The following is a 9,286-nucleotide window of genomic DNA, read 5'->3' as shown; positions in this document are numbered from 1 at the left end:
GGGCGTGCCCGGGCGCTCTGGGCGAGCCCTGGAAAGGCGATAGCGGGCATGCCCAGACGCTCTGGGCGAGCCCTGGAAAGGCGGTAGCGGGCATGCCCGGACGCTCTGGGCGAGCCCTGGAAAGGCGAGAGCGGGCATGCCTGGACGCTCTGGGCGAGCCCTGGAAAGGCGAGAGCGGGCATGCCCGGGAAAGACGAGACCGGGCGTGCCCGGGAGGTTCGGGCGTGCCCGGGAACAGTGAGTCCGGGCATGCCCGGGAGAGGCGCGTCTGGCCGTGTTCTGGCCGGTGCAAGGCGATTGTGTGCATCCAGTGGTAACCGCTACAGTCTTGTATTATTCGGCCAAGTAAAAAAAATAAAAACAATGTTTCTTGTCCCCGCCCGCTTCCGTTTTAGTCGCCGCCTACTTTTATTTACTATTTAATACTTTTTTTTTTAAATATATACTTGTTTTAAAAAAAATCGTTTTGCGAAGAAACTCGGTCTAAAACTTGCCGTTTCCGGGCGTTTGCTGATCGTATCTTGTGCATTGATGATCTGAACTATTATGGATTCTGCCCTCTAACGGAACTTCCTGGTTAATACATGCTAGGCTTAACGCAGACACTTTGTGCTAAAGAGGGTCAAAGGCAATTCTCGCAGCGGTTGTGCACTGGACAAGTGTAATTTACGTGTAAACATCTTGCATTTCATACTTTTAATGGTACAAATTTGAGTGGGGAATATGACGATATTCGTGTGTGTAAGCATACGTTCGTCGACAAAAGGTTTGAAGTCTTGGTTCGCGAGATCAGTTGTAGATGAGAAGTGAACGTTGAACGATCTCTTCGCTAAGTTTGCCAGTGGAGAATTTGACGATGGAGATGACATTGGTGATGGATACCAAACAACGAAAGTAAGTTGGCGTCGTGATATAGCGTATTATATTTAAGCCATATCAAGACATACATTTTCTAGTGGACTTGTTTTTAAATACTTGGTGCATTAAAAAATCCATATGTAGCTGTAACGCTATACTTGGATGGCCTAGTACTAGTTGTAGTTTCGTGTATTCTGAAGTGTGAATACAGTCAGGCCATAGTCCTACCCTATGATGTAGGTTTAATGGTGGGAGGTGGGAGTACAACGCGGGTCTCTGAGTGAGAAGCTAGGTATCTAGGCCCTGTTGTAGTTAATAAAGTAGGCCGAGATTAGGCCTACGATATAAAGTAGGCCTGAAATTACAGGCCTTTCGGTAACAATCAACACTGGCATGTTTCACATTACATTGGACAAACTATAGAGTCTTTAAGTCAGCCACAGTGGTCATTCAATTCATGGCAGCCATCTTGGAAAAAAATAGCAAAAAAAATGAAAATAGTAAATAGTAAGGGCCTCCCTCCTCCTTTTTCAAAAAAGTCCGGACGAGAAACATTTTTATTTTTTTACTTGGCCTAATTTGTTTCCTTTCTACTCGTTCATTTCTTATTCACTTTTGCAAGTCTTGCCTTGTTGTTATTTAATTCTTTTTATTTGTTTACTCTTGTTATTGTTATTCATTGTATTTTTGACTATTTTCGCTTCATTTTTTACCATTCGGTATCTTAATCTAATTTATTGTTTATCATTTATATTGTTCGTCCATCGTCATATCGATGCAAGCCTTGGTTTCTGAACATGCCTCCATATTTGCTTCCTTTATGCATTATCTTTGATTATATCCCAATGAGTTTTTTTAAATTCCGAAGTATTACTTCTGAGAACGATCTTCAAAATGTGTTTCAGGTTCAACCCTGGACGGCTGGGTTTTTTTTTTGTTGTATACAGAGTCGAGGCTCGTGAAAGAGCTAACATTTATCAAACAAACAAATCAAACAAACAAGCAAACAAAGTATATAAAAAGGGGAAGGGTCGACAAGATGGGGAGAGAGGGGGAGGAAGCACACAAACACAACATTTGAGAGCAGGGACATCGGGAGATGTGTGGGAGGGAGAGGGTCTGGGGGGAGGCAGGATAGGTATAAAGTGCAAGGACACCAAGGACTTCCAGGAAAGAAGTCAAAATCAAGAAGTCAAGTCACCTCAAAAAAGTGGATTTGGAGTGAAATTAGCGGGGGTAGAAAAGATCAAGGTTTTGGATGGGGGAAGATAAGAGATGGTGGTGAACAGCCGTTTTAAAGACCTGGAGGGAGGAGTGGGATTGAAGAGAGTGAGGGAGTTTGTTCCAGAGGCGGGAGAAAAGAGGAATGAAGGAGTGAAGGTGAGCAGAGAGTCTTGATTTTGGCAGTTTAACCATAAGAGGGTTGCAGGCTGATCTTGTGCGACCTGTAGGAATATTTGGGGGACAGAGCCCAGAGAGAGCTGGGGGAGCAAGGCCGGAGAGGAGTCGGTAGAAGACGGAAAGACCACCAACCTGCCTGCGGTGAGTAAGTGAAAGGCCCTTGGAGTTAGCGTCATCGTGGGAGATTCCAATGATTCTGAATGATTTGGTTTCAACAGCGTGAATACAAGCTAGGTGTGAGGCAGGAGCACCAGTCCAGAGGGGAGAGCAGTACTCCATTGAGCTGCGGATGAAAGCCTTTTATGTGGTGAGGAGCTCAGGTGTGCCAAGGAAGGACTTCGCACGACGGAGGATGCCCAGTCGGCGACTGGCTTTGGAGGCCAGATTTAAAATGTGGGTTTCCCAGGAAAGATCATGGCAGATAGTGAGACCCAAAAGCTTGAGTGACAGAACTTCTTGGAGAGGATTTTTCAGAAAGTAGATGGGAGGGTTGTCCAGTCGGTCTTTTCGGAGAGACATCGTAAGAGTGTGAGATTTGTCAGGATTGAAAGACATGTTCCACTTGTTTGCCCAGTACCGACCCGGGTTCGAATACCGACCCAGGTATAAACTGCCATGCAGGTGTTTCGCAGGCAGGTGATTCATCAATGTGTTCATCTTTATTCCACGGATTGTCGTAAAGCCGGACGTCCTCTGTGCTAGCATTAATTGGTGAACGTTAAAGATCCCACGGTGTCCTTCAGGACGAACAGGTAACCCACCTGGAGTGTCATTGATAGATCTCGCCTTGAGGGCACCACCTGTTTGTTCATGATTTTGTCTCCCATTAGGTACCAGGTAAGTATGATTTGTTCATCACAGGACATGATGCGACACCTTCCCAGGATTCCGTCCTCACGTGATGACGCGAACTTTAACTTTGTGACGTCACCATGCCCATTGACGAATCGTTATTTTATCGCTCGATTGTGACGTCATCACAAGAATCTTTTTCATGCGATTGGTTCGCACAGGTGACATGAAACTACCACCAGGTGTACATCCTGACGTGTACAGAGAATTATCTTCCGGTAAGTTTGTTGTGAAGCCGACAGTTTTGTTTCATTTATTATTTTCGTTTATTTAAGTGAACAGTTTGTTATCTTGTCGAACAGTAAGTTATCTATCTATAATTCCAGCAATCTCTGTGTGTGTGTGTGTGTGTATGTGTGTATGTCTGTGTGTATGTCTGTGTGTTTGTATGCGACCGCTGTTTCTCGACAACTACCGGTCCGATATACTTGAAACTTGCCAGGTATATTGCTGGGGACCCGAGGATGTGCCTTTTCAAGGTTTTAAATTAATCGGAGAAGTACTTACCGAGCTATGTCCAAAAAACGCTTCAACCAATCAGAGAGCAGCGAGCTATCACGTGTGCCGAACGTGGCGAACAGACACTGCCTCGGACGGCACATTTGAGAGCGTATTCATTTATTTCACGTTGGAAAACTATGTTGCCGTTAAACTATGTTTTAAAACTTCTTCTTCTTCGTAACTTCTTCGTAAACTTCTTCGTAACTGCGATTTGCGACCTTCCGGACAGTGAAGACTTCACTTCCGGCAGCCAATCACAGAACGCTTTGTTGCGTAGGCGTGGCCGTTGTGAGAGCGAGCGGAGCTGAGCGCATGCGCCATTACGGTACGGTTCGTAATTCGATTTCTTCCGGAGAAAATAATAATTTCTCGATTTCTTATGCGCATTATTTCTCCCAATTCAGTCAGAGCGAAGGGCGGAAGCGAAGAGCGTTGTTTTTTTTGTTTACGGGCGTACGGGCGTACGGGCGGGGTAGAGCGTACGGGTAGCGTTTTTTTTTTTTTGGCAAGGAACGGGCACCCACGTACGGGCAATGCCCTAGTCATTATAATACAAGTTTAATGAATCACTATTATGAATGTCTATTGGTGTCCATTTAATATATTTTCAGGTAACCAATTGAGGAGGTGACATGATGGATGATGTATGAACGAGGAAACGTCAAATCACATGTCAGAACTTACCCCTGAGACGTTACAAAAAGTTACCCTTAAAGGGATCCCAGCACTCACCTGTGCAGTGGAGAACAAAACTGATGATGTAGCATTTTGTGTGAGAAGAATTAAATGAATAAGAAGAAGAACAATTTGTTGAGAAGGTACCTGTATGTCATGTCACATGTGGAAATTGTGAAAGAGTGAAATCATCACGTGTCCAACACATGTGACAAAAATGCAGCAACGAACTCTGGGATCATCAGGTGTCGATCCACCTTGGGTTATCCGGTACTAAATCCATAGACCATAGAAATCAGTGCTTCGTTTGTGTGAAGGAACGAGATCGCACAGGTGAACATCAACTACTACCTGTGAGTACGAAGGATCGACAAAATGTGATATGGGAGCAAGAAAAGGTACTCGGTGATGATGATATGGTACACCGTATCCAGGTATATGGTAACAATTGTATTAACATGATTGATGATGACTTCAGGTACCACAAGTCCTGTTTGTGTACAAATATGACAAACTCTCACCTGCAGATGAAACACACCTGTGATCCAGTACATGATGATACTCTGCAGTAGTTCACCTCTTACAAAGATGGTAACTTATCTGAAGATCCGAACACTATCATCTTTCTGAGTTCACTTCACCACAAATACAGGTGCTGGTTGTGCGTACCTGGTATAGTGAATACCACTTCATACAGGTGCTCCATTCTCAAAAAGGAACGAAGAATACCACGCAGACCGTGGATCAAAGGTCATGATAGTCCCACAAAAAGGTAAATCTTCGATCATTTGTTCATCAGATATGTCAACAGGTTATCTTCTATCAAAGGTTACCTGCCTGAAGAAAAGTGCAGAGGAAAGTGGTGACGAATCCACAACCACAGGTGCTCATCCTGAAAAGAACGTTATCTTCCACCATTCTGCTAAATCATTCCGGAATGATGTGAAGGACACCTCGGAGATACGGAGAAGAAGAAGAAGAATCCAGAAGATGATCCATCGCTGTTTATTCATCGCTTTGATTCTGAACCTGAATGTGTACCTGTGTCCCTCTACAATCATGTGACCTGGGTGGTGACTGATGCAACTCCAGAGATGAATGAGTCAGACTTAAAGTGGAACCGAATGAGAGAAATCGGGAAAAAGTGCTCAATGTGGATCAAGGTATTTGTGCACCTGTAGCAGGTATCCCCACGAGCATTTCACACCTTAAAACAAACCAGGAGTAAAGAAGGAGTTAAAATGTTGAACCGTTTTATCAATATCATCAGGTATCAAATAGCCAGAGATGTTTCGCTTCCATGTCACGGACTAGTGAGGAGGACCAGGATCAAGGTGAGCTCTTGATTCCCACAAACCCTAAAGGTGGAAAATTCACTCAAAGTGCCAATGGTAACCTGGACTTCCATGAACACACTGGAAGGTACAACAACGCGTGGCACCACCCACAAAATCTACCAACATTCAGGTAACGATGATGAGGTGTTGAAAGCTGTTACATCAGGACCATGAACCAAAACACCTGGAGAGTTCCATGGGCAGGAATTCAGCTCTTCCAGACTAAGGTGAGTGGTCTAACCTGGAGAGATCGACAGCAAAGTCGTTCCTTGTGCGGCCGGAAACTTGTACAAGAACCAAGAGGGACCAAGGTGTCTTGTGTACATCAACATGGTCCTCGTACTAAAAAGGTGTGTGGAAGGTGAAAGAGCTGGTAGTTGGGAACAGCACCTTGAGGTATAAACATGCTGCCATACCTGATATCGACTGGACACAGTAAACACGTGGCAGGTATCCCACAATATCTGATGGTGATGAAGAAGCATCAACCACCAGATATAGGTACAGAATTCCAACAGGTACATTTCACTGAGTGAAACTAGCGAAATGTTCAATGGTATTTGGACTGAAGAGGCATCAGAAAAGAACCAGGTATGGTGTTTAATCATGGATTCTTCTTCTTATTTTGAATGCGGCACAAGGTGTCAGGGTAGCATCATTGACTGAGTGCAGGGACCTGTGACGTTGATGACCAATGACCTGTGCAGGTGACGGTGGATTTGTTCTGTAATTTGTTCAGGATGCCGGCGATAGCTCACCTACTCTTCACGAAGGACACCTTGGGATCTTCAACGTTCAACAACTAATGTCGGTGGACGGGATCCCGTTTAATGTTCATCCGAGGGACGGTACTCGCATTGATGGATCATCCTACCTGTGAAACACCGTGATGAGCCCCCTACCACGCATTCATGGATCATCCTACCTGTGAAACACCCTTGTTTTCAATTCCACTGCACATTGTTCCTTATTGTGACGTCACAAAGCACGCTTCGTACATGTTTTATCGTAGGTTTTTCACTCACGATATAAACAAGAATACAAACGTAATACCTGGGAAGTTTCATCATTCAGGTTGTAATATCAACATTCAATTGCGTCGACACGTAAAATAAAAAAAGAGAAGTGAATTGGTGAATGTATAACATGAAGGTGTTTACCTGTTCTTTGTTTAAATATCCAGGGATAGCGAGATCGAAGTCCGCACTACCAAGAGTTGTCGGGTCGAGTTTCCACCAATTGGAGAAATTCGAGGGTGAACTCAAACCTGCCCCTCCCGGAGTGCAATGTCGCCCTGAGGGCAGCACCTCTATGATCACGGTTTACCTCCCGCCAGGTGAATATGAATTGAAGACCATAGAATTATAACCAGGCTAAGTCACATTTTATTTTATTTTCCCCGTTTTTCACGTTTTTCACGTTTTTGAAAATATTTTTCACGTTTTTCTCGAAATGACTAAAATGTGATTTCGCCTGGTTAGAATTCTATGGTCTTCAATTGTTAATCACAGACGCCTTCTCTGGAATTTGCAGTCACCTGATGACGCTAAATTAACCTAGTGACATCACTACACTGGCGATGAAATGATGATTTTGTCTCTGTGTTTTGATTGGATGGAAGAGATTTCCACAAAGATTAAGATTAAAACCTCCGTGAGAAACAATGAGAATCTGACGTTTCAGGTGTGAACCATTCATCGGATCAAAAGAGAGAGTAACACCCAAAAGGTCACCTGGCCATGTTTCGAAAGGTGTGATTCGCGATACCTGATGAACGTTCTGTTAATTCCATCCAGGGATCCACATTCTACCTGTGATCCAATCCAAACCCACTGTCACCTTCACGATTAGCGCCGGTGCTCCATTCCAGGTAAACACAAAGGGTTTCATCTACCTGGATGGACTTTCTTCACTCAAACATCCCATTCATTGACGCTTTGAAGAAGAAGAATCTATTGCATCTGAGGAGAGTGAAGGGTTCGGGTTAAAGTTCATTTCACATCAAAAAAAGATAAACAATGAACTTATTAAATTATATAAACTTTATTATAATATAAACATTAATCAGTAATCTCATCATCATGAACAGGTGAATCACATCGTCATGAACAGGTAAATGATTTGATTGATTTGAACCCAAAATAAACGGATCAGTTCGTGATGAAAGTTTATTTCACCAAATGTACAAAATGAACGAAATCACCATGATCCCAAACCCCAATAGCGGGTTTAACGGGGACCATGAAGTTCCCCCTGAACACGTGCAGGACCCGCGAGTCCCCGAAACACGTCAACTCTCCCGCCTCGCAATCCAAGAAGAACCCAAACCGTTCATGATCCCCCAGCACGGACAGGGAGGTACGTTGTTTGTTGTGATATGCGGAGTATTCGTTATCACATTAATATAAACACCAAGACTCGGGATTCGCTCCCAACCCGCTCTCTTCTGCTTTTCTCCCCATGGAGTTTAAACAGATTCCGATTCCGCACGAACTACTCGACCCCACATCGACCTCCCAGTAATGGCGACCTGAGGAGAAACAATCACGGGAAACAACTTGTGGATAAACATCAAACCGATCAGGATGTTTCCGGTAGTGAATCCAGGTCCCGGTTCGAGTCGCCGTCCTGAGATCCCCGGAGATCTTGATCTGTCGATGTGCAGAATTTGGGTCCAGACTTGGGGTCCGTCCATCTGCGGACACCACACGGGGTCACGGACATTGTTAGACAAACGGACAAAAACAAACACATTTATCTCTTTAAAACAAAAAAAACATTTATTACAACAATTGTTTTGTTTATTCACTTTACGATTTAACAACTTTATTTGTTTCGCAATGAACAACTTACATTATTTATTTATTTATTTCACCGAGAACAACTTCGAGGGGGAGTGGATCGGGAGGGGAGAAGACGAGGGAGGAGATCTGTGAGTGAGGAGAGAGGATGAGGAGGGGACAGAGGTTGAGGGGCGGCAGAGGTTGAGGGGAGAGGGGTCAGAGGTTGAAGAGGGGGGAGGGGAGGGGAAAGGAAAATCCTGCAGGTGTGACTGTTTAACAGTTCGACACACATTGATGAGTCACTCTGCACCTGTGAAACACCGGGATGACGGTTTATAACTCGGTCGGGATTCAAACCCAGGTTAGACACCTCAGAGCGAGTGTGGATACCTCTCAGACATCGTGCTTGTCCTGTTACTTTCATCCTCCATTTGCTTTCCGATTCCGGAGATGTCTCCATGAAGCGAGCCACCGCATCACCATGGAAACCAAGTGGTTTTAGCACTCGACGTTGATTATTTTACACGTATATTTATCTCACCTGGAACGAAGTTCAGGTGAGCTGATGCGATGTCGCGTCGTCCGACCGTCTGTAAACACTTCAAACTTCTTCTCCGAAACCGCTGATGGGATTTTGACCAAATTTGGCAGAAATGATATTTGTTGTGTTGTGACTAAAGTTTGTTCAAGGCATTAAAAAAACTCGCCGTCTAAGGGGTTTACCGGGGGTCAAGTGGATCCAGGTTTAACCCCCAAAATAGGAATTTGCTTTTTCCTCTGAAACTACACAAACGATTTCGATGAAACTTCACCAGAACCTTCATCCCCCATGATGTACCTGTGTTTATTCAGAGCAATAAAAAAAATCTGCTCCTTTGG

At 44.3% G+C, this 9,286-nt stretch overlaps 1 protein-coding gene across 3 annotated transcripts in view; it reads right to left on the bottom strand.

Moving 5' to 3' along the window:
* Nucleotides 1–7,648: 7,648 nt before the first annotated feature.
* The window catches only part of LOC144888247 (E3 ubiquitin/ISG15 ligase TRIM25-like), a 950,979-nt gene continuing 949,341 nt past the window's right edge, over nucleotides 7,649–9,286 (bottom strand). For all 3 annotated transcript variants that reach the window (XR_013621957.1, XM_078770681.1, XM_078770680.1), the window contains exon 3: nucleotides 7,649–8,319. Coding sequence is in view for 2 of the 3 variants with exons in the window: in XM_078770681.1 (XP_078626807.1) it covers nucleotides 8,024–8,319 (296 nt within the window). In the remaining variant the exon portion in view is untranslated. The remainder of the gene's footprint in view (nucleotides 8,320–9,286) is intronic.

This window comes from Myxine glutinosa, chromosome 1 (assembly GCF_964187855.1).
Source record: "Myxine glutinosa chromosome 1, kmMyxGlut1.1, whole genome shotgun sequence".
In the NCBI taxonomy this organism is placed as follows: domain Eukaryota; kingdom Metazoa; phylum Chordata; class Myxini; order Myxiniformes; family Myxinidae; genus Myxine; species Myxine glutinosa.
The sequence above is the reverse complement of the archived record's forward strand: the minus strand, read 5'-3'. Positions and strand labels throughout refer to the sequence as shown.